The following is a 26,019-nucleotide window of genomic DNA, read 5'->3' as shown; positions in this document are numbered from 1 at the left end:
CACTTCACTGGCTTCCTATCCGTTTCCGCATACAGTTCAAACTCCTCTTACTGACCTATAAGTGCATTCACTCTGCAGCTCCTCAGTACCTCTCCACTCTCATCTCTCCCTACATTCCTCCCCGGGAACTCCGTTCACTGGGTAAATCTTTCTTATCTGCACCCTTCTCCTCCACTGCTAACTCCAGACTCCGTTCCTTTTACCTTGCTGCACCATATGCCTGGAATAGACTTCCTGAGCCGGTACGTCAAGCTCCATCTCTGGCCGTCTTCAAATCTAAGCTAAAAGCCCACTTTTTTGATGCTGCTTTTAACTCCTAACCCTTATTCACTTGTTCAGAACCCTTATTTTATCATGCTCACTTTAATATTCCCTTATCTCTTGTTTGTCCTGTTTGTCTATCCTAATTAGATTGTAAGCTCTGTCAAGCAGGGACTGTCTCTTCCTGTTCAAGTGTACAGGGCTGCGTACGTCTAGTAGCGCTATAGAAATGATAAGTACTAGTAGTAGTAATGGTTAAAGAAATCCTAATAAAACACATAAAGGATACTTAGACAGGTATTTCACAGGGACGGATTCACCGTGCGACACAGAACCTACCTGATACTCTTCAGCAAAGCCGAAGTCACTGTCTGCAGCCTGCTGTTGAAAATAACTGGGGAAATTCTGCACACGGAGGGTGGAGGGGATACTGTTGGGAGAGAGAGAGGAGAAGTAAGCGAGCCCATCTTAAGGCAGCCAAGGATGGGGGGAACCAGGGCAAGAGAGGGGGAGAAGAAAAAGAGGCAGTTACAGGAAGGGTGAGCAGGAAAATGGGAGGAAAAGAGGAGGGAGAGGTAGTCACAATGAGGGAGAGATGAGACAGAGGCAATTACAGGAAGGGAGAGGGGAGAGAGAGAGCAGGAAAATGGGAAGGAGAAGTAGTTACAATGAGGGAGAGAGAGATAGAGAGGCAATTACAGGAAGGGAGAGGAGAGAGAGAGAGCAGGAAAAGGGGAGGAAAAGGGGAAGGAGAAGTAGTTACAATGAGGGAGAGAGAGATAGAGAGGCAGTTACAGGAAGGGAGAGAGGAGGGATAAAGTGGAAGAGGGGAAGAAAAAGGAGGGGGACAAAGAGATAGTTACAGGGAACAGAGATGAGAGGAGAGAGAGTTAAAAAGAAGGGAGAGAACAGGAAGAGAGAAGGAAAAGAGATGGAAGAGACAGAGAGGATGGACAGGAGAGAGACAGTTGAAGAAGGAAGAGAGCAGAGGAGCAAAAGAAGAGAGAGAGAGAGAGAGAGAGAGAGAGAGAGGAGGAAGAAGTAGTTACAGACAGGGGGCTCCTTTTACAAAAACCATGGGTACTCATTCCTGTGCAGCAAATGTGATGAAGCCAATAGGAATTGAATGGGCTTTGTCGCATTTGCCATGCCAGGAACCAGTACCGTGGCTTTGTAAAAGGAGCCCAGAGAGACACAAGAACAGCCATACTGGGTCAGACCAATGGTCCATCCAGCCCAGTATCCTGTTTCCAGCAGTGGCCAATCTGGGTCACAAGTACCTGGCAGAAACCCTCCATACTACAAATCCCAGGGCAAGCAGTTGCTTCCCCAAGTCTGTCTCAATAGCAGACTATGGACTTTTCCTCCAAGAACTTGTCCAAACCTTTTTTTTAAACCCAGATACATTAATTGCTGTTACTACATCCTCCGGCAAAGAGTGTGGCAACCCTTTAGTAAAAGGAATCCTGAGGGTCCCCTGGTCTTTGTACTTTTTGAATGAGTGAAAACTCGATTCACTTCTACCTGTTCTACACCACTCAGGATTTTGTAGACCTCAATCATATCCCTCTTGAGCCGTCTCTTTTCCAAGCTGAAGAATCCATGGGGGACAGTTAGAAAACCCCGTTCTCTGTTACTCTGGTAACTCATGAACAAATTACCCAGTTGGGAGACAGGGAGAGAGGAAGGAGAGAGGGAGACTTACTTGGTCATAGTTACTTGAGGGATCCCGGGATCCTTCTTATTTCTGATAAAGAAAAAGACAGACAAAGCTTATGAAGCAGCTGCTCCTGTTCCTAAACCCCAGATAGGAAAAGTACTTTGTGAACCTCTCTCACCTTCTGTACCAAAATACCAAGTAAACCAGGAGCACGACCAGTGCCAGGAACAGCAGCACCCCGAAAACAGACCCGACAATGACCCCTGTGTGAGGAAAGAGGAGAAAGTCATGTATCCAACGATTCCCTCCTCTAAGCCTGCTGCTATCCCACCTTTGTATCCCACTGCTAACACCAACTCCCACCCTGAGACCTGGAATGAGTCCTGGAGCTGATCTAGCTTGTTCAAACTGGTTGCAGGTGGGTCTAAAGTCCAGGGGAACTGATGAATGAAACATGGGACAAATGAAGAGACCTTGGACTGAGTCTGCTACCAGAGCCTGAAGAATCAAGTGGATCCCAGAGACTAGAAAAAGGAAGTGGTTCCCAGCACCTCAAGGGCTGTTCAGATCCCTGATACTCAATGTGGAAGTGAGCTGCATAGGTGCTTATTGATATGAAGTGACTGACCAGTTTAACTGATTCAAAATACTTCCATATTCTGACCTTGGACTGGACCTGTTTGTGTCTACAGCAGACTGGATCTGCAATCACTGACCTGACATGAGTCCTTCAAAGTACCTAACTTATAACTAAGAGAATTTTGAAATTCTTGTGCTGAAGAAAACCTGTCTACCCTGTTACTGTTAGTTCTGTAGTTTAAATGTCCCCAACCTGGAAGGAAACCTTAGTTTAAATGTACTCAGCCTCATTAGATCCCACTATTGCAACCAACTCTTGCCCATAAACCTTGGACAAGTCACTGAGAGCTGTGACAGCTACTGATCTAGCTTCTGATCCCATTTCTCACACCAACTCTTCCTCTAAAACCTTGGCCAAGCTACCGAGAGCTGTGACAGGTGCTGACCCAGCTTCTGATGCTGCTTGTGCCACCAAGTCTTGTCCAAAAACCTCAGATGAATCATGAGACCTCTCTTTGCTTGGGCTAAGAATATAATCCCTTTCTGACAGGGGCCTTTTGACTGTGGCTATTAAAGGGGCTGAGGCTGGAAGAAATCAGTTATTCAGCGTTTTAATGAGGTGCCATGCTGCTGACCTGTGTTGTCGGTGTAGCAGATGATCGAGGCTGACTCTGCTCTCTTGTCATAAGCCACGGTTTCCATGCTGACCGCATATGAGGCAGCTGGCTGTAACCCCGTCACCTCCCCTTCAGTTTTATTGGCATCAACCTTGACACGCTGCTCCTTGTCCACTAAAATCCAGATCTCGGTGATAAAACCTTTGGGGGGGTTCCAGGAGACTTGTAGGCTATAAGCTCCATACCTCTGGGTACAGCTCACCACCTGCACCGTGCCTGGGTCTGTGGGAGGGGGAGAGGTAGTAAGAAAATTGGGAAAGAGACAACCTCTCTTGGAGAGAGAAGAGAATGGGAAGAAACTATCCCTTACTAGAGAAAAATGAAAAAGATACAGTCCCTTCCCAAAGAAAGGGGGAAAGGGGAACAACACAGATAGAGCCCTGCCTAGACAGACAGTGGGATGACACAACCTTTTTTAGAGAGAGATGGAGAGAAGAGGCAATCCCTTTCTAGAGAAAGATGGAAGAAGAGACAGTCCATTCCCAAAGAGAGAGAAGGGACAGAGCTAGAGACAGTGGGATGAGACAATGCCTTTTAGAGAAAGATGGAAGAAGAGACAGTCCATTCCCAAAGAGAAAGAAGGGACAGAGCTAGCTCCCATCTAGAGAGACGGTCAGATGAGACAACGTCTTTTAGAGAAAGATGGAAGAAGAGACACTCCAATCCCAAAGAGACAGAAGGGACAGAGCTAGCCCCCATCCAGAGAGACAGTGGGATGAGACAACACCTTTTAGAGAATGATGGAAAAAGAGACAGTCCATTCCCAAAGAGAAAGAAGGGACAGAGCTAGCTCCCTTCTAGAGAGACAGTCAGATGAGACAACATCTTTTAGAGAAAGATGGAAGAAGAGACAGTCCAATCCCAAAGAGACAGAAGGGACAGAGCTAGCCCCCATCTAGAGACAGTGGGATGAGACAATATCTTTTAGAGAAAGATGGAGGTAAGAGATATTGCCTTTTGAAGTTATACAGAGAAACGCACACTCCCTTCTCAAAGACACAGGAGACAGAGATAAGTCTCTCCTAACATAGCAGCAGAGATGGATGTGTATTCTCTGCACACTGGGATTAGTGATTATCGAATCTACCTGTCAATATCATTTGTGTAAGGTAAGGGCTGAAAGTCTCTATCATATTCGAAGTACTTCGCACTCTTCGGGATTGACCCCCTTCTCCTGTGGCAGGGCTGGCCCAAGGTGTGTTTGTCTTAATGCTTCGGACATTCACAGCGTAGTTTGTCCCCGGGGAAAGGTCTTGTAGGGTCCAGTTCCTGGCAGATGGATCCATGATATTTTCAGTCCTTGCAAAGGTCCCATCACTGGTGTTCAGCTTTACCTGAAAGCCACTGAGCTGTTTCATGTTCCCGCCTGCCAGTTCCCAGGAAATGAAAACACTGGTGTTTGTAAGATTGGAAATCTTCAGGCTTTCAGGAGTCTGTGGAGCTGTGAAGGGGACGGAAGACAGGAGGCGCTGTTATCCTCAGCACTAGCAAAGAGAGACAGAGAGAGAGAGTGGGGGAAGGGGAGGAAAAGGGGGCACAGGAAGGGGTGAAAGAAGCAGGGTGAGGTGGAGAGATAGCTGTGAGGGGATGTAAGAGGGTGAACAATTCTGGTAGATTTGGGTCACTTTTATATGACTGAAGTTTAATTTATTTATTTATGACATTTATATCCCAAATTATCCCAACAACCTGAGTTCAATGTGGCTAACAATACAGTGAAATCACATCATACAGAACACAAAGTAAACATATTCTTAAGACTATAATACACACAGTGCGTTTGGATGGAAAGAGATAGTAAAAAACGAAAAAATACAGAACAATGAAAACAAAGATTCAGTAACCAAAAATCGACTAGGCAGGGAGAGGAAAGTTTTTAATATTTGACGGAATATCATGTAATCACACTAACCACTGATTGACTTCGGCAAGGAGTTCCAACATTTCGTGCCATGAAAAGCAAATCCTCCTGAGAGAACTGATTTGTGTCCAATTTTCCTACAACTTGGGTCTAAAGATCACGTAGTGTTTCACTATCCAAGACCAGCATTAGCTGCTGGGAGATCAGCAAGAGATAACATATAGCCGGGGGCTAGACATACAATATTTGGTAATTCAGGCTGGGTCTCTTTATGACAAATACTGTCTTGCATTTGTGATGATTCTGGAGACCTCTTTTAGATGAAATGATTGGAGTCAGATTAAGGACAATTTTGAAAGGTTTAGGGGCTTAACTTTGGGAGTTAGGTGTCTGCAAAATAACTCAGGCCAAGTGGGGAAACTACTACTACTTAACATTTCTAAACCACTACTAGAGATGTTCGCAGTGCTGGACGCTGGACGTGAAGAGACAGTCCCTGCTCGACAGAGCTTACAATCTAATTAGGACAGATAAACAGCACAAATAAGGAAAAAGGACAAAGAGTAGCAAGGTTCCAGAATCCCAAAGAGTAGCAAATAAGGGAAAAGGACCAATATTAGAAAGATTCCGGAATCCCAAAGAGTAGCAAATAAGAGTAGCAAGATTCCGGAATCCCAAAGAGTAGCAAATAAGAGTAGCAAGATTACAGAATCCCAAAGAGTAGCAAATATGGGAAAAGGACAAAGAGTAGCAAGGTTCCAGAATCCCAAAGAGTAGCAAATAAGGGAAAAGGACCAATATTAGAAAGATTCCGGAATCCCAAAGAGTAGCAAATAAGAGTAGCAAGATTACAGAATCCCAAAGAGTAGCAAATATGGGAAAAGGACAAAGAGTAGCAAGGTTCCAGAATCCCAAAGAGTAGCAAATAAGGGAAAAGGACCAAGATTAGAAAGATTCCGGAATCCCAAAGAGTAGCAAATAAGGGAAAAGGACAAAGAGTAGCAAGATTCCGGAATCCCAAAGACTAATACTACTACTTATTTCTATAGCGCTACTAGACGTACACAGCGCTGTACACTTGAACATGAAGAGACAGTCCCTGCTCAACAGAGCTTACAATCTAATCAGGTCAGACAAACAGGACAAATAAAGGAAAAGGACAAAGAGTAGCAAGATTCTGGAATCCCAGAATACGGTGCCTCATCAGATTTTTAAGAGGAATAAGTTTGACCATGTGTCTCCTCTGTTGAAGGAATTACATTGGCTGCTGTTGCAGGCACAAATACTTTTGAAAGCTTGCAGTATTATTTGAAAGGTTTGGCACGGTTTAGTACCTATTCAGGTCACTTGGATTCATCTAGACTAAGTTATAATTGGTCATTACATCGGCTGGACCTTGTCGGCCCATCATTGAAAGGAATTAAATTTTAAAAAGTTTTGGAGACCTCTTGTTCATATCAGTCTTCTCAGGTTTGGAATAATTTACCAGTTGGTCTTAAGGATCAACCTTCCTATGGTCTGTTTCGGAAGAAGCTTGTGAATTGAGGGGCCCTTTTACAAAGGAACGGTAGCATTTTTAGTATGTGTTAATGATTAGTGCGTGCTAAATGCTAGAGACGTCATAGGACCCCTTAAATTCTTAAATGGATTTAACTTTGTAAGTTTTATAAATGCTTCTAACTATATATTTTTAAAATTGTAAGCAGCTTTGGACCTATATAGGGAATAAGTGAGTTAAAAGCAGGGCTTTTTTCAGGGGGTACTTGGGGGTATTGAGTACCAGCACCTTTTCCATTGTCTGCTAAAATTCACCCATGGTCCCCAAGTTTTAATGAAAGAGCTCAAGCTCTACACACCAATTCTGCCTTGTCATAGATTCTGTGACTGGTTGCAGGGGACCTGGCTATTGTGGGGTGGGTCCCTCAGTGATCATCCCACCCGTGAAGAGTGGCCTGGCATTTGAGTATCAGCACCTTTTTTGCTAGAAAAAATGCACTGGTTAAAAGTGTCAATTTAGAATAAACACTCTGACAATCCAGTGGACAGTCACCCAAGTATATAATTTTCCATTGGATGACCAGGAGTCTGCTGTGGTAGAGACACATCTGTTCACCAAAAATTGTAACCAGCTACAGCTTCATCTCCACTTCAAAATAACCCAACTCGTCACTGTTCTGTTTGGCTGGAGACCAGTAGCCAGTTCAACAACCACAGGCAACTCTGCTGGTCTTATAGGTTATATTCACCAAACAACTACATTTAAGATGAAATGATCCACTGATTGTGTGACGAGGTCTGCAATAGCAAAAATCCTGTGGCCAGTTTTGCTGTGTCATTTGGTTTACTGGGGAGTCATCATTTTACAACACAAGATGCAACTGAGTAAAAGTAGTAATAACTGGCAAAATTATTACTTCAATAAAAGTAACAAATGTTCTCCTGTACTTCTTACAAGTAAAAGCAACAAAGCTTTTACTTAAGTACAGTAACTAGTTACATTTACTTTGTTACTATACAACATTGCTGCTCTCCATCCGTGAGCTTCACCGCTCCTTTTTTTTGCTCGCTGCGTTTGGTGGCAGATATATATCAGATGGAAGATAACCAGATAAAGACACGAGTTTCATTCAGCAGTGCCAAGATCTCTTACTGAGATTCCATTTAAAGATATATTTTTACTGTGTTATCTTTAACTGAACATCACACTCTGCGTATTTGTGAATACGCACTTGGAACCGATGCCCCCTAATTAAAGGCTGCTATTTACAGGGGGAAGTTGTTGACATAGGCTGTTAAGACGGGTTATTTCACCACTAATTGGTGCTGTTTTAGCACAGGCCCCATTTTGTGCAATGAGACTAGTTACTAATAACTGAGATTAACAGTCAAATTACACGTCTTAATGGTAACCCAAGTTGTTAATGTCTTCTCCCCCTCCCCCCTTTATTAAAGAACATAGAAATGTCTCTAGAAAGTGAAATTGCTGCTATCTGTAATAAACGTGAGCTTAGGACAATCAAGCCATCATGACATCACTGATGAGGTTGGCTCTAATTGGTGGAATGAGGCATTATGACATCACAATATCAGAAGTGATCCAAGTCTAGGACAATCAAGTCATCGTGACTTCACATGAGGTTGGCTCATTGGTGGAATTAGGCATTATGACATCACAATCTCAGCTCTGGTTACCAGACAAACTCTTCACAAGGGGGTAAATAAGACGTCTTAACAAAAGCCCAGGTTGATAATGTCCCTCTTTAATCACCTCTATTTCAACGTATAACCAGACCCCAGCTCTGAACCTGCTCACTTTTAGGGACTTGAATTTAGAAATTCAGTGTGGATAAAATTAGGGAGATCTAGGTGTCCTAACTCTTTAACCCTTTTGAATATTGGCACCATGAATAGCAGAGCTGCCAAGTTACCCAGTTCCAGGAGGGAGACTTTAGACCAGTCCTGGATTGCTGTCAGCCTTACCTTTTTGCATTATGGGATCTGCAGTGCCGACTCCAAAGGGTAAAAACCAGGGACTACAAATCCCACACTGCTTTGAGATGTAACCTAAAAAAAAAAAAAAACAGAACTGGCCAGAGTCTCCCTCTCGAACCTGGGTAACTTTGAGGCTTATTTTCAAAGCACTTAGCCTTCCAAAGTTCCATAGAAACCTATGGAACTTAGCCTCCCAAAGTGCTTTGAAAATATGCCTCAAAATTTAGGTGCTCAGCTGAAAATGTATTTAAATTTAGGAGCTGAGAAGCTTTTGAAAATTCCCCCCATCGAGGCTAGACCCACAGCTTTGCCATTTTATTAAAATACTAGTAAAAAAGGCCCGTTTCTGGCTGAAATGAAACGGGCGCTAGCAAGGTTTTTGGCGGAGTGTGTATGTTTGAGAGAGAGAGTGTGTGAGAGTGACTGTGTGTGAGAGAGAGAGTGAATGTGCAAGTGTGTGTGTGTGAGACAGTGAGAGTGGGTGCAAGTGTGTCTGTGAGAGAGTGTGTTTATGTGAGAAAGTGTGTGTGAGAAGGTTTTTGGTGGAGTGTGTATGTTTGAGAGCATAGGAGCCAACTTTTCAAAATTATTGGGGGTGCTAAGTCCAATGGAAATAACCCTTCCCTGGACACATACAAGGAATTTTCTTAATATTGGGGGTGCTCAAGCACCCTCAGCACCCACAGAGTCGGCTCCAATGTTTGAGAGTGTGTGTGTGAGAGAGAGAGTGAATGTGCAAGTGTGTGTGTGTGTGAGACAGTGAGAGTGGGTGCAAGTGTGTCTGTGAAAGTGTGTTTATGTGAGAATGAGTGTGTGTGAGAAGGTTTTTGGCGGAGTGTGTATGTTTGAGAGAGTGTGTGTGAGAGTGACTGTGTGTGACAGAGAGAGTGAATGTGCAAGTGTGTGTGTGTGAGACAGTGAGAGTGGGTGCAAGTGTGTCTGTGAGAGAGTGTGTTAATGTGAGAAGTCTATCCTCTGAGCAGCAAACATCAGGAACAGCAGCCATTTGTTTTTAATTCTAGGAAAAGAAAACATGAATGATAAAATTGAAAGTAAAATAAAGATTGATTGAAACTCCCCATCTCCCCAAAAATACAAAACAAACCCCTAAAACAAATAGGCATCATAAAGTTTCACCGGGATTAAGGGCTTTTCAGAGGAAAGGACACTGCCTCCTCCCATATCTGTTGCTCTGAGGATACAGTTCAGGCAGGTCAAGTCAAAAATCTTCCCTCTGTCAAATTTCTCGCTTATCATGCAGTTAGACAGCCCCACATCCCGCTACTTCCATGTGCAAATGTGAAATTGCTTTTTTGTTTTGTTTTGAAAATCTGTTTTAAAACAGACCATTTTCCAGGGGGTTTTGGCGAGACTATTGCAGAGGGAGGAGAGAGAAGAGAGACTGTCTTTTGCTTTCCTGTTGATTTAAGGTGCGCCTGAGCCCTGACGTGCTCAGAAGTCATTCGTGAAACTTCTGCCACTTCGCTTCGTCTGGCAGTTGCCCCTTTGTGGATTGGGGGGGGGGGAGGGCAGCTGGATATGCGCACTCCCTTCGGCTCCCCCCCAAGAGCACCTGGCCCTCAACTTCCCTTTCTTCTTACCATTGTTCAGTAGTTTAAAGCTCTGCGAATTCCTTTTCGAGAAATGCATGCTCCGCCGGAGGAGAGAGCGAAAGCTGCAGAACAGGAAAGAGGCAGTCGAGGCGCAGCCGTGGTGGGGGTGGTGTTGGCTTGGTTTCCTTTCCTTTGTAAAATCTTTTTTTCAGTTTTTTGTTTGTTTTTTTATCGGGGGGGGGTGGAGGGTGTTGCATAGCCAACTTGGGGGGGAGGGGAGAGGAGCGGCGACTTTGGGGGGCGTGGCGGAGGGCGGATACTGCACCTGCAATGTTATAATGGGACGTCTTCTGTTGTCCTGAGGCCACAGGGGAGGGGGTTCAGAGTCCTGACAGGGGGGAGGGAGATGGAAGAGGGAGGTCTGTAGCTTCTGTGTCCAGGGTCTTTCGTAGGCAGGGGGAGGAGTAGGGAAACACGCTGTGCTGCGCGTGTTTCCCTACTCCTCCCTCTGCATGGTTCATGGATTGGCAGGGGAAGGGCTTGGGTGATGTGCCGGGGGGTGTCGGCACTGATGGCTTTTTCGTTTCGTTGAGTGTCTGTGCTCCGCCCTTGACGTCGTCACGTTTGACGCGTGGGCGGGGCAGACACTCAAGGAGCAAAAAGCGGTCTCTGCCACCTCACTTTAGAACGTTGGGAAAGTGAGGCTTCATTAGAACGTTGGAGGTGCGTTTTATATAGAGAGATAGTCTGTTTAAGGGTAAGAGATTACAAGGATGGCTTTATGCGTCACCACGTTTACTTATGGCTTCAAAGTAGGGTTGGCACCTCACTCTGTGTCATGAGGAACAGGCTAGTCCAGTCCTGGTTTTACCGAAGTGCATTCTGGGATGTGTAGTTCTGATTTACTTGAGGACCAATATGAGAAAGTCCCAGCATTCAACAAGGTAACACCAGGACAGGATTTCCTTGTTCCTAATGACACGGAGTCAGGTCGCAATCCTCCTTTGAAGCATTTCTGTGACTGCCTAAACTCAGTGATTCCCAAACCTTCCAACGAGAACCCCCGCCAGTCAGGTTTTCAGGATATCCACAATGAATACTCATGAGATCGATTTGCATACACTGCCTCCTTGGTAGGTTAATCATTATGGATATCTTGAAAACCTGACTGGCTGGGGTTCCCCAGGACAGGTTTGGCAACCCCTGGCCTAGCTTGAAATGAGTGTTTGAACATCTTTTAGGAAGTGCATTTTGGTAAAGATTTTGAAAGAAATTCTTTTCAGAGTGTGGTTATTAAAGATGGAACATTTCCACAGGGCTAACCACATCCCCCATGACGCAAGTGGCACAGATAATCAGTCACAGACCCAAGAGATTCCGTACCCAACCTCCATGAACAGAACAGCAAGAAAGCGTCCACACTCACCGGTCTGCGCCCATGTCTGAGCTTCCACGCTGTTCACACCCTCAATGACCGAGATCACACTGACGTTATACAGAGTCCCAGGATCCAGGGATGTTATATTAAAGAACGTTTCCACGACTGGGTCATTGGACATAACTGAGGTCTGAGTCTCCCAGGTGACTGTATACCTGTACATGTTTTTTCTAGGATCATCAGGAGCCATCCAGGACAGATGGATTTGGCTGGCGTTAATTAGGACCATGGTCAGGTTCTGGGGCCTGTTAGGGGCTGTGGAGAGGCAAAGAAGTAAAAAAAACGTTGATTGGTAGAGAAACTTCCCAACTGTTTTTAAAATTATTTATTTATTACATTTCTTTCTATTAACCGCTTCGAACCACTGGATAGGGTGAATTGGTGGGATACGAGAGAGATGCCACATCACATCACTCCCCTCCCATCAACCACCACCCAATTCTCAAACACAAACCATTTATCATTCTGTTCCTCAACATCTGCTTCTGGAACCAGGACTGAAGGTGGACACATCTGTATATCAGAAAGCCACAGGATGGATTCAAGAGCGCAGGGGGCTCACCAGGTTATTGTTTCTGCTGGGAAATGAACTTACCTGTTGTAGTAGTGAAGGAGGCATTTCCAGTGCTCTCCACCCTGTCTCTGGTCACAGTGTAGATGGTGAAGTTGTACGACACTCCGGGTTTTAGTCCTGTCACAATCCAGGATGTTTCAGCGGCAGATGTGTTCTCATTTTTCATGATGTCTGTGCCATTGTACACAAGAATGCTGTATGTGTAAGTCTCATGGTTTATGTCACCGGGAGGAGTCCAGGACAGAGACACCGAGGTCTCATTTTGGTTAACCACTTTTACGTTGGAAACTGCAGACGGAACTAGAAGAAAAAGCAATAAATAGAAAATATTACCCAGATTGAAAATTTCTCTCCAAAGACACCCCACAACAGAAGTATATAGAGAGAAACAGAAACACAATTACACACAGAGACACCCTGAAATACAGGTATACAGAGAGAAGTAGAAACACAGGTACACAATGAGACACTCCTCAACACAGGTATACAGAGAGAAACAGAAACACAATTACACACAGAGACACCCTGAAATACAGGTATACAGAGAGAAGTAGAAACACAGGTACACAATGAGACACTCCTCAACACAGGTATACAGAGAGAAACAGAAACACAATTACACACAGAGATACCCTGAAATACAGGTATACAGAGAGAAGTAGAAACACAGGTACACAATGAGACACTCCTCAACACAGGTATACAGAGAGAAATAAAAACACAAGCACACAGAGACACGTCACAACTCAGGTAAACAGCGAGAAACAAACACAAGTACACATGGAGACACCCAGCAAGAGAGATAGACAACCAGAAACACAGGTACAGTGAAAGAGAAGCACCAGTACACTCAGAAACCCAACAACAGAGATAATGAAATGAACTTACCTGTTGTAGTAGTGAAGGAGGCATTTCCAGTGCTCTCCACCCTGTCTCTGGTCACGGTGTAGATGGTGAAGTTGTACGACACGCCGGGTTTTAGTCCTGTCACAATCCAGGATGTTTCAGCAGCAGATGTGTTCTCATTTTTCATGATGTCTGTGCCATTGTACACAAGAATCCTGTATGTGTAAGTCTCATGGTTTATGTCACCGGGAGGAGTCCAGGACAGAGACACCGAGGTCTCATTTTGGTTAACCACTTTTACGTTGGAAACTGCAGACGGAACTAGAAGAAAAAGCAATAAATAGAAAATATTACCCAGATTGAAAAATTCTCTCCAAAGACAACCCACAACAGAGGTATAGAGAGAGAAACAGAAACACAATTACACACAGAGATACCCTGAAATACAGGTATACAGAGAGAAGTAGAAACACAGGTACACACCCCTCTGAAGGGACACCACCTTGTAAGTGGTGGAGGGGCTTCCGTGTTTCAATGACTCAGAGGGCTATGCTGAAGGGTTACCCATATCAGACAGGCCTCTGAGGAGAAACCAGACAAAGAGTGTCCCAAATTAGGGAGAGGGGAAAGATGGTGACCTGAAGCTCGTACACTCAATGGCCCAGCTGTCCTCTGAAGTTCAGTTTTTGTTCACTTGAAATTTCTTCTCTGCATTGCAGTTGCCTTAACAGAGGAAGGGGACAATGGGGAGGTCAGCCGCCGATGACCAGCGTTTTGTCCCCTGTGCAGCAAGTGTGGGACCGCTGTGTGACAAGCTGCCCATAGATGACTGGGTTGATGAGTCCTTTGATTAGCGCCGACGAAGGAGCGTCAATGCTCTTGGACCTGGAAACAACTTCATCGCTCAAAAATCATTTAACCACCATGCCCAAAGGAGTGGAGGAGTGAGTCAGGAGTGTATGCTGAAACGGAAGTCGTTTACAGCTGAACCCGTGACGGCGGTGCTACTCCTAAACCCTTAAGAGTTATCAGCTTGGAGTTTTTGGCTCCCGTGGAGGTTGCATTGAATGTCATCTGGAGGGTGCTCCAGGACCTGACGGTGGTAGAGAATGACTTTACTTCAGATATAGTCTTGTTAATGAGCCACATGGATAATCTAATCGAATCCTTTGAGAATATACAGCAAATGAAGTTCTACTGAAGTAGGAAACGGTTAAGATTTGAAAATGATAAAAGACCAGAAAAATTTGAACAAAATGAATATTGTTACAGATTATTAATATCGAGATTGTTGTTTTCCCAGAGTTCCGGGTATGACTCCTAATATTTTTTTTCCTCTGAAATGATTCCTCTTAATATATTAATTCAAAAGGAGTGAAGCCTGTGAAACTGGGATTACTTTAATCAGCGGGAATTGGATTGGAGATTCAAGGGTTTGTATTGTTAAACAATTTCTGGTTTTAAAAGGGAAAAAAAATGAAATCAGGTGTATTACTTTCACTAATATTGGACAATAAGTATGTTTCCAATGAAATTGATGGACTATGCACCGTTATGGTCTTGAAGAAACCAACCAGATGATCAATGTGGAATAATGATTTAGATAAATAATAACTGGGGATAATCGGGTTAATACCACGTTTTCTTTGTTTGCTGTTGTTTAAATTGATTTCCTTGTCTTGTTTCACTCTCCCTATTTATTTTGTGGTCTAAGAAAGAGAAAGATTGTATAAAATCCATTTATCTTGTTGAGATTGTTTTCTTCTAATATTGTTTTAATGTACAATCATCTCTGTTTTACTGTTTTGCAAGTGATCCTTGTAAAATGAATAAAATTATAAATAAATGATTAAACAGAAACACAGGTATACAGAAAGAAACAGAAATACAATTACACACAGAGATACCCTGAAATACAGGTATACAGAGAGAAGTAGAAACACAGGTACACAATGAGATACCCCGCAACAGAGGTATACAGAGAGAAACAGAAACACAATTACACACAGAGATACCCTGAAATACAGGTATACAGAGAGAAGTAGAAACACAGGTACACAATGAGACACCCCGCAACACAGGTATACAGAGAGAAACAGAAACACAATTACACACAGAGATACCCTGAAATACAGGTATACAGAGAGAAGTAGAAACACAGGTACACAATGAGACACCCCACAACACAGGTATACAGAGAGAAATAAAAACACAAGCACACAGAGACACGTCACAACTCAGGTAAACAGCGAGAAACAAACACAAGTACACATGGAGACACCCAGCAAGAGAGATAGACAACCAGAAACACAGGTACAGTGAAAGAGAAGCACCAGTACACTCAGAAACCCAACAACAGAGATAATGAAATGAACTTACCTGTTGTAGTAGTGAAGGAGGCATTTCCAGTGCTCTCCACCTCGTCTGTAGTCACAGTGTAGATGGTGAAGTTGTACGACACTCCGGGTTTTAGTCCTGTCACAATCCAGGATGTTTCAGCGGCAGATGTGCTCTCATTTTTCATGATGTCTGTGCCATTGTACACAAGAATCCTGTATGTGTAAGTCTCATGGTTTATGTCACCGGGAGGAGTCCAGGACAGAGACACCGAGGTCTCATTTTGGTTAACCACTTTTACGTTGGAAACTGCAGACGGAACTAGAAGAAAAAGCAATAAATAGAAAATATTACCCACATTGAAAAATTCTCTCCAGAGACAACCAACAACAGAGGTATACATAGAGAAACAGAAACACAATTACACACAGAGATACCCTGAAATACAGGTATACAGAGAAACACAGGTACACAATGAGACACGCCGCAAAACAGGTACATGGAGAGAAACAGAAACATAATTAAACACACAGACACCCTGAAATACAGGTATACAGAGAGAAGTAGAAACCAGTGGCGTAGCTAGGGTAGTTGACACCCGGGACTGGTAATTTTTTAACACCCCCCAAAAAAAAATCCAGTACTAGGCATACCGAGAATACAAAACACTCAGGACCTATAGAGCAATTCTACCATACCATAAGCAGTAATTTGTACGAGGCACACAAGGAAAAGGAAAGCATCCTAAACACTACAGTGAGCACTAGAACATCAATTCACCTATTGTAAAACGAAAACAGACAGATTAGTACAGATCGTCAATCCTGCACAGTCAATGCCAACCGAAAGCCATGTCTTTTTCACACACAGATACACCCTAATCCACTATAGAATAAGTAATCATAAACTTTCTATTTAGACAAAAATTAAACTGAACCCCCGATGCCAGACTCTGCATACAATGCAACACCATAGAAACAGAAAATATCCCCTAGTACTGTGCAAAATATAAAGACAGCAGATGTAAATTTGAAAAAACTAATACCAATCACCACTTTACAAATTAACAAATAGAAATAAAACAAATACAGAAAATAAAATAATACCATTTTATTGGACTAACACATTTAGCTTCCAGAGGCCAAAATCTCCTTCCTCAGGTCAATACAGTATAGTGCTGTTACAGTATCCTATCCTGACCTGAGGAAGGGGGTTTTGTTCTCTGAAAGTTAAGTTAAAATGTATTAAAATTAGTCAATAAAAAGATTACCTTATTTACATGTTCTATTTATAAACATTTATTAACACAGCTACAATACTATATCCTAAAGCAAAAAAATAAAAATATATATTTTATTTACAGTTTGTTGTCTCTGGTTTCTGCTTTCCTCATCTTCTTTTCACTGTCTTCCTTCCATCCAGCATCTGTCTTCGCTCTCTCTCTGCCATCCAGTGTCTGCCCTCTCTCTCTGCCCCTTCCATCCACTGTCTGCCCTCTCTCTCCCTCCCATCCACATCTGCCCTCTATTTCTGCCCCTTGCATCCACCATCTGCCCCAGTCTGCCATCTCTCCCTCCCCCTTCCATCAACATCTGCCCTGTCTCTCTCCTTTCCATCCACATCTGCCCTCTATCTCTGCCCCTTCCATCCACCATTTGCCCCAGTCTGCCCTCTTTCCCTCTCCCCCTTCCACCCACCATCTGCCCTTTCTCTCTGCCCCTTCAATCCGTCTGCCCTCCCTCTCCCATCCATCCAGGGTCTGCCCTCCCTCACGTGCCCCCCTTCCATCCAGGGTCTGTCCCCTCTCTCTCTGCCCCCTCTTTTCAGCCCCCAGTTCCAGCCCCCTTCATCCACCACATGCCTTGCATCCCCCCTTTTCAGCCCCAGAGCCATTCTTCCACCTGCCCCAGGCATGGACCCATTTTCCCTCCTGCCCCCTTGTCAGACCCCAGTTCCAGCTGCAGACCCCTTCTCCCATCTGAGCACTCCCCGACCCCTCCCCAATCCCCTTCTGCCCTCTGAGCACCCCTCTGAGCTCCCACACCCTCCCCAATCCCCTTCTGCCCTCTGAACACCCCTCTGAGCTCCCCCACCCCTCCCCAATCCCCTTCTGCCCTCTGAGCACCCCTCTGAGCTCCCCCACCCTCCCCAATCCCCTTCTGCCCTCTGAGCACCCCTCTAAGCTCCCCCACCCCTCCCCAATCCCCTCTGAGCACCCCTCTGGGCTCTCCCACCCCTCCCCAATCCCCTTCTGCCCTCTGAGCACCCATCTAAGCTCCCCCACCCTTCCCAATCCCCTTCTCCCCTCTGAGCTCCCCCCCCCAGCTGAGCCGGTCCCTTCCCCCTCCCCCCTCTTCTCCTGCCACCACCCTGCCTTTTTTTAAAAATCCATGCAGCGACGCAGGCAGCGCCTCACGTCTGCCCTGCGTGTGCTGTGAAGAAGAAAATTGCATCGCTGGCGTCGGGCCTTCCCTCGCTTTGTCCCGCCCTCGAGGAAATAGGAAGTTACCTCAGAAGAGGGCGGGACAAAGTGAGGGAAGGCCCGACACCAGCGACGCGATTTTCTTCTTCACAGCATACGCAGGGCAGATGCGAGGCGCTGCCTGCGTCGCTGCATTGATTTAAAAAAAAAGGCAGGGTGGTGGCAGGACACGACGGAGCACCCCCCCACCCGCTGACACCCGGGGCGGACCGCCCCCACCGCCCCGCCCTTGCTACGCCACTGGTAGAAACACAGGTACACAATAAGACACCCCACAACACAGGTATACAGAGAGAAATAAAAACACAAGCACACAGACATGTCACAACTCAGGTAAACAGCAAGAAATAAACACAAGTACACATAGAGACACCCAGCAAGAGAGATAGACAACCACAAACACAGGTACAGTGAAAGAGAAGCACCAGTACACTCAGAAACCCAACAACACAGATAATGAAATGAACTTACTTGTTGTAGCAGTGATGGATACACCCCTGCTGCTCTCCACCTCGTCTGTAGTCACAGTGTAGATGGTGAAGTTGTACGACACTCCGGGTTTTAGTCCTGTCACAATCCAGGATGTTTCAGCGGCAGATGTGCTCTCATTTTTCATGATGTCTGTGCCATTGAACACAAGAATCCTGTATATGTAAGTCTCATGGTTTATGTCACCGGGAGGAGTCCAGGACAGAGACACCGAGGTCTCAGTTTGGTTAGCCACTTTTACGTTGGAAACTGCAGACGGAACTAGAAGAAAAAGCAATAAATAGAAAATATTACCCACATTGAAAAATTCTCTCCAGAGACAACCAACAACAGAGGTATACATAGAGAAACAGAAACACAATTACACACAGAGATACCCTGAAATACAGGTATACAGAGAAACACAGGTACACAATGAGACACGCCGCAAAACAGGTACATGGAGAGAAACAGAAACATAATTAAACACACAGACACCCTGAAATACAGGTATACAGAGAGAAGTAGAAACCAGTGGCGTAGCTAGGGTAGTTGACACCCGGGACTGGTAATTTTTTAACACCCCCCCAAAAAAAATCCAGTACTAGGCATACCGAGAATACAAAACACTCAGGACCTATAGAGCAATTCTACCATACCATAAGCAGTAATTTGTACGAGGCACACAAGGAAAAGGAAAGCATCCTAAACACTACAGTGAGCACTAGAACATCAATTCACCTATTGTAAAACGAAAACAGACAGATTAGTACAGATCGTCAATCCTGCACAGTCAATGCCAACCGAAAGCCATGTCTTTTTCACACACAGATACACCCTAATCCACTATAGAATAAGTAATCATAAACTTTCTATTTAGACAAAAATTAAACTGAACCCCCGATGCCAGACTCTGCATACAATGCAACACCATAGAAACAGAAAATATCCCCTAGTACTGTGCAAAATATAAAGACAGCAGATGTAAATTTGAAAAAACTAATACCAATCACCACTTTACAAATTAACAAATAGAAATAAAACAAATACAGAAAATAAAATAATACCATTTTATTGGACTAACACATTTAGCTTCCAGAGGCCAAAATCTCCTTCCTCAGGTCAATACAGTATAGTGCTGTTACAGTATCCTATCCTGACCTGAGGAAGGGGGTTTTGTTCTCTGAAAGTTAAGTTAAAATGTATTAAAATTAGTCAATAAAAAGATTACCTTATTTACATGTTCTATTTATAAACATTTATTAACACAGCTACAATACTATATCCTAAAGCAAAAAAATAAAAATATATATTTTATTTACAGTTTGTTGTCTCTGGTTTCTGCTTTCCTCATCTTCTTTTCACTGTCTTCCTTCCATCCAGCATCTGTCTTCGCTCTCTCTCTGCCATCCAGTGTCTGCCCTCTCTCTCTGCCCCTTCCATCCACTGTCTGCCCTCTCTCTCCCTCCCATCCACATCTGCCCTCTATTTCTGCCCCTTGCATCCACCATCTGCCCCAGTCTGCCATCTCTCCCTCCCCCTTCCATCAACATCTGCCCTGTCTCTCTCCTTTCCATCCACATCTGCCCTCTATCTCTGCCCCTTCCATCCACCATTTGCCCCAGTCTGCCCTCTTTCCCTCTCCCCCTTCCACCCACCATCTGCCCTTTCTCTCTGCCCCTTCAATCCGTCTGCCCTCCCTCTCCCATCCATCCAGGGTCTGCCCTCCCTCACGTGCCCCCCTTCCATCCAGGGTCTGTCCCCTCTCTCTCTGCCCCCTCTTTTCAGCCCCCAGTTCCAGCCCCCTTCATCCACCACATGCCTTGCATCCCCCCTTTTCAGCCCCAGAGCCATTCTTCCACCTGCCCCAGGCATGGACCCATTTTCCCTCCTGCCCCCTTGTCAGACCCCAGTTCCAGCTGCAGACCCCTTCTCCCATCTGAGCACTCCCCGACCCCTCCCCAATCCCCTTCTGCCCTCTGAGCACCCCTCTGAGCTCCCACACCCTCCCCAATCCCCTTCTGCCCTCTGAACACCCCTCTGAGCTCCCCCACCCCTCCCCAATCCCCTTCTGCCCTCTGAGCACCCCTCTGAGCTCCCCCACCCTCCCCAATCCCCTTCTGCCCTCTGAGCACCCCTCTAAGCTCCCCCACCCCTCCCCAATCCCCTCTGAGCACCCCTCTGGGCTCTCCCACCCCTCCCCAATCCCCTTCTGCCCTCTGAGCACCCATCTAAGCTCCCCCACCCTTCCCAATCCCCTTCTCCCCTCTGAGCTCCCCCCCCAGCTGAGCCGGTCCCTTCCCCCTCCCCCCTCTTCTCCTGCCACCACCCTGCCTTTTTTTAAAAATCCATGCAGCGACGCAGGCAGCGCCTCACGTCTGCCCTGCGTGTGCTGTGAAGAAGAAAATTGCATCGCTGGCGTCGGGCCTTCCCTCGCTTTGTCCCGCCCTCGAGGAAATAGGAAGTTACCTCAGAAGAGGGCGGGACAAAGTGAGGGAAGGCCCGACACCAGCGACGCGATTTTCTTCTTCACAGCATACGCAGGGCAGATGCGAGGCGCTGCCTGCGTCGCTGCATTGATTTAAAAAAAAAGGCAGGGTGGTGGCAGGACACGACGGAGCACCCCCCCACCCGCTGACACCCGGGGCGGACCGCCCCCACCGCCCCGCCCTTGCTACGCCACTGGTAGAAACACAGGTACACAATAAGACACCCCACAACACAGGTATACAGAGAGAAATAAAAACACAAGCACACAGACATGTCACAACTCAGGTAAACAGCAAGAAATAAACACAAGTACACATAGAGACACCCAGCAAGAGAGATAGACAACCACAAACACAGGTACAGTGAAAGAGAAGCACCAGTACACTCAGAAACCCAACAACACAGATAATGAAATGAACTTACTTGTTGTAGCAGTGATGGATACACCCCTGCTGCTCTCCACCTCGTCTGTAGTCACAGTGTAGATGGTGAAGTTGTACGACACTCCGGGTTTTAGTCCTGTCACAATCCAGGATGTTTCAGCGGCAGATGTGCTCTCATTTTTCATGATGTCTGTGCCATTGAACACAAGAATCCTGTATATGTAAGTCTCATGGTTTATGTCACCGGGAGGAGTCCAGGACAGAGACACCGAGGTCTCAGTTTGGTTAGCCACTTTTACGTTGGAAACTGCAGACGGAACTAGAAGAAAAAGCAATAAATAGAAAATATTACCCACATTGAAAAATTCTCTCCAGAGACAACCAACAACAGAGGTATACAGAGAGAAACAGAAACACAATTACACACAGAGATACCCTGAAATACAGGTATACAGAGAAACACAGGTACACAATGAGACACGCTGCAAAACAGGTACATGGAGAGAAACAGAAACATAATTAAACACACAGACACCCTGAAATACAGGTATACAGAGAGAAGTAGAAACCAGTGGCGTAGCTAGGGTAGTTGACACCCGGGACTGGTAATTTTTTAACACCCCCCAAAAAAAAATCCAGTACTAGGCATACCGAGAATACAAAACACTCAGGACCTATAGAGTAATTCTACCATACCATAAGCAGTAATTTGTACGAGGCACACAAGGAAAAGGAAAGCATCCTAAACACTACAGTGAGCACTAGAACATCAATTCACCTATTGTAAAACGAAAACAGACAGATTAGTACAGATCGTCAATCCTGCACAGTCAATGCCAACCGAAAGCCATGTCTTTTTCACACACAGATACACCCTAATCCACTATAATCCACCCTAATCATAAACTTTCTATTTAGACAAAAATTAAACTGAACCCCCGATGCCAGACTCTGCATACAATGCAACACCACAGAAACAGAAAATATCCCCTAGTACTGTGCAAAATATAAAGACAGCAGATGTAAATTTGAAAAAACTAATACCAATCACCACTTTACAAATTAACAAATAGAAATAAAACAAATACAGAAAATAAAATAATACCATTTTATTGGACTAACACATTTAGCTTCCAGAGGCCAAAATCTCCTTCCACACGTCAATACAGTATAGTGCTGTTACAGTATCCTATCCTGACCTGAGGAAGGGGGTTTTGTTCTCTGAAAGTTAAGTTAAAATGTATTAAAATTAGTCAATAAAAAGATTACCTTATTTACATGTTCTATTTATAAACATTTATTAACACAGCTACAATACTATATCCTAAAGCAAAAAAATAAAAATATATATTTTATTTACAGTTTGTTGTCTCTGGTTTCTGCTTTTCTTATCTTCTTTTCACTGTCTTCCTTCCATCCAGCATCTGTCTTCGCTCTCTCTCTGCCATCCAGTGTCTGCCCTCTCTCTCTGCCCCTTCCATCCACTGTCTGCCCTCTCTCTCCCTTCCATCCACATCTGCCCTCTATTTCTGCCCCTTGCATCCACCATCTGCCCCAGTCTGCCATCTCTCCCTCCCCCTTCCATCAACATCTGCCCTGTCTCTCTCCTTTCCATCCACATCTGCCCTCTATCTCTGCCCCTTCCATCCACCATTTGCCCCAGTCTGCCCTCTTTACCTCTCCCCCTTCCACCCACCATCTGCCCTTTCTCTCTGCCCCTTCAATCCGTCTGCCCTCCCTCTCCCATCCATCCAGGGTCTGCCCTCCCTCACGTGCCCCCCTTCCATCCAGGGTCTGTCCCCTCTCTCTCTGCCCCCTCTTTTCAGCCCCCAGTTCCAGCCCCCTTCATCCACCACATGCCTTGCATCCCCCCTTTTCAGCCCCAGAGCCATTCTTCCACCTGCCCCAGGCATGGACCCATTTTCCCTCCTGCCCCCTTGTCAGACCCCAGTTCCAGCTGCAGACCCCTTCTCCCATCTGAGCACTCCCCGACCCCTCCCCAATCCCCTTCTGCCCTCTGAGCACCCCTCTGAGCTCCCACACCCTCCCCAATCCCCTTCTGCCCTCTGAACACCCCTCTGAGCTCCCCCACCCCTCCCCAATCCCCTTCTGCCCTCTGAGCACCCCTCTGAGCTCCCCCACCCTCCCCAATCCCCTTCTGCCCTCTGAGCACCCCTCTAAGCTCCCCCACCCCTCCCCAATCCCCTCTGAGCACCCCTCTGGGCTCTCCCACCCCTCCCCAATCCCCTTCTGCCCTCTGAGCACCCATCTAAGCTCCCCCACCCTCCCCAATCCCCTTCTCCCCTCTGAGCTCCCCCCCCAGCCGAGCCGGTCCCTTCCCCCTCCCCCCTCTTCTCCTGCCACCACCCTGCCTTTTTTTTAAAATCCATGCAGCGACGCAGGCAGCGCCTCACGTCTGCCCTGCGTGTGCTGTGAAGAAGAAAATTGCATCGCTGGCGTCGGGCCTTCCCTCGCTTTGTCCCGCCCTCGAGGAAATAGGAAGTTACCTCAGAAGAGGGCGGGACAAAGTGAGGGAAGGCCCGACACCAGCGACGCGATTTTCTTCTTCACAGCATACGCAGGGCAGATGCGAGGCGCTGCCTGCGTCGCTGCATTGATTTAAAAAAAAAGGCAGGGTGGTGGCAGGACACGACGGAGCACCCCCCCACCCGCTGACACCCGGGGCGGACCGCCCCCACCGCCCCGCCCTTGCTACGCCACTGGTAGAAACACAGGTACACAATAAGACACCCCGCAACACAGGTATACAGAGAGAAATAAAAACACAAGCACACAGAGACATGTCACAACTCAGGTAAACAGCAAGAAATAAACACAAGTACACACAGAGACACCCAGCAAGAGAGATAGACAACCACAAACACAGGTACAGTGAAAGAGAAGCACCAGTACACTCAGAAACCCAACAACACAGATAATGAAATGAACTTACTTGTTGTAGCAGTGATGGATACACTCCTGCTGCTCTCCACCTCGTCTGTAGTCACAGTGTAGATGGTGAAGTTGTACGACACTCCGGGTTTTAGTCCTGTCACAATCCAGGATGTTTCAGCGGCAGATGTACTCTCATTTTTCATGATGTCTGTGCCATTGTACACAGCAATCCTGTATGTGTAAGTCTCATGGTTTATGTCACCGGGAGGAGTCCAGGACAGAGACACCGAGGTCTCAGTTTGGTTAGCCACTTTTACGTTGGAAACTGCAGACGGAACTAGAAGAAAAAGCAATAAATAGAAAATATTACCCACATTGAAAAATTCTCTCCAGAGACAACCAACAACAGAGGTATAGAGAGAGAAACAGAAACACAATTACACACAGAGATACCCTGAAATACAGGTATACATAGAGAAACAGAAACACAGGTACACAATGAGACACCCTGCAACATAGGTATAAAGAGAGAAATACAAGCACACACAGACACGTCACAACTCAGGTAAACAACGAGAAACAAACACAAGTACACACGGAGACACCCAGCAAGAGAGATAGACAACCACAAACACAGGTATAGTGAAAGAGAAGCACCAGTACACTCAGAAACCCAACAACAGAAATAATGAAATGAACTTACCTGTTGTAACAGTGACGGAGGCATTTCCGGTGCTCTCCACACTGTCTCTGGTCACAGTGTAGATGGTGAAGTTGTACGACACTCCGGGTTTTAGTCCTGTCACAATCCAGGATGTTTCAGCGGCAGATGTGCTCTCATTTTTCATGATGTCTGTGCCATTGTACACAGCAATCCTGTATGTGTAAGTCTCATTGTTTATGTCATCGGGAGGAGTCCAGGACAGAGACACCGAGGTCTCAGTTTGGTTAACCACTTTTACGTTGGAAACTGCAGACGGAACTAGAAGAAAAAGCAATAAATAGAAAATATTACCCAGATTGAAAAATTTTCTCCAGAGACAACCCACAACAGAGGTATAGAGAGAGAAACAGAAACACAATTACACACAGAGATACCCTGAAATACAGGTATACAGAGAGAAGTAGAAACACAGGTACACAATGAGACACCCCGCAACACAGGTACAAGGAGAGAAACAGAAACACAATTAAACACACAGACACCCTGAAATACAGGTATACAGAGAGAAGTAGAAACACAGGTACACAATGAGACACCCCGCAACAGAGGTATACAGAGAGAAACAGAAACACAATTACACACAGAGACACCCTGAAATACAGGTATACAGAGAGAAGTAGAAACACAGGTACACAACAAGACACCCCGCAACACAGGTATACAGAGAGGGGCATAATCAAACGCGAACGCCTATCTCCATGGGCGTCTATGTCCGAAAACGGGTACGTGAAGAGGTGGGACAGACCGTATTTTCTAAAAAATGGACGTTTTTCAGCTGGGTGTTTGTTTTTTTTTTAGCGATAATGGAAACTAAAAACGCCCAGCTCAAAAACGTCCTAATCCGAGCCATTTGGTCGTGGGAGGGGCCACAATTCGTAGTACACTCGCCCCCCTGACATGCCAGGACACCAACTGGGCACCCTAGAGGTCAGTGTGTTGGACTTCAGACAATGCTCCCACATGCATAGCTCCCTTACCACGGGTGCTGAGCACCCAACTCCCCTCCCCCAAAACCCACTCCCCACAAATGTACAACACTACCATAGCTCTTAGGGGTGAAGGGGGCACCTGCATGTGGGTACAGTGGGTTTTGGAGACCTCCCATTTACCAGCACAAATGTTACAGGTAGGGGAGATGGGCCTGGGTCCACCCGGCTGAAGTGCACTGCGGTACCCACTAAAAGTGCTCCAGGGACCTGCATACACGCAGGCCTCTAGAACTTGTTGCTGCTATATAACATTGGCACACCAGTTGACACCTGAAGACTAATCTCTCCGAAAACGTCCTTTATTGGAATA

The 26,019-nt window shown here is 45.7% G+C and overlaps 1 protein-coding gene across 4 annotated transcripts in view; it reads right to left on the bottom strand.

The window, feature by feature from the left end:
• PTPRH (protein tyrosine phosphatase receptor type H) overlaps nucleotides 1-26,019 on the bottom strand; it is an 88,040-nt gene that overhangs the window by 9,637 nt on the left and 52,384 nt on the right. For 2 of the 4 annotated variants that reach the window (XM_030197856.1, XM_030197857.1), the window contains 13 exons: nucleotides 24,700-24,978; nucleotides 24,055-24,333; nucleotides 21,142-21,420; nucleotides 18,232-18,510; nucleotides 15,321-15,599; nucleotides 12,984-13,262; nucleotides 12,117-12,395; nucleotides 11,510-11,776; nucleotides 4,265-4,618; nucleotides 3,136-3,399; nucleotides 2,100-2,184; nucleotides 1,967-2,008; nucleotides 601-691 (listed from right to left, as the gene is read on the bottom strand). In XM_030197856.1, the coding sequence (XP_030053716.1) occupies nucleotides 601-691; nucleotides 1,967-2,008; nucleotides 2,100-2,184; nucleotides 3,136-3,399; nucleotides 4,265-4,618; nucleotides 11,510-11,776; nucleotides 12,117-12,395; nucleotides 12,984-13,262; nucleotides 15,321-15,599; nucleotides 18,232-18,510; nucleotides 21,142-21,420; nucleotides 24,055-24,333; nucleotides 24,700-24,978 (3,056 nt within the window). The remainder of the gene's footprint in view (nucleotides 1-600; nucleotides 692-1,966; nucleotides 2,009-2,099; nucleotides 2,185-3,135; nucleotides 3,400-4,264; nucleotides 4,619-11,509; nucleotides 11,777-12,116; nucleotides 12,396-12,983; nucleotides 13,263-15,320; nucleotides 15,600-18,231; nucleotides 18,511-21,141; nucleotides 21,421-24,054; nucleotides 24,334-24,699; nucleotides 24,979-26,019) is intronic. The other 2 variants (XM_030197858.1, XM_030197859.1) reach the window with 2 other exon arrangements.

The sequence above is a fragment of the Microcaecilia unicolor genome, chromosome 3 (assembly GCF_901765095.1).
Source record: "Microcaecilia unicolor chromosome 3, aMicUni1.1, whole genome shotgun sequence".
Lineage (NCBI taxonomy): Eukaryota > Metazoa > Chordata > Amphibia > Gymnophiona > Siphonopidae > Microcaecilia > Microcaecilia unicolor.
Note: the sequence above shows the minus strand (reverse complement) of the source record. Positions and strands in the feature narration are given on the sequence as shown.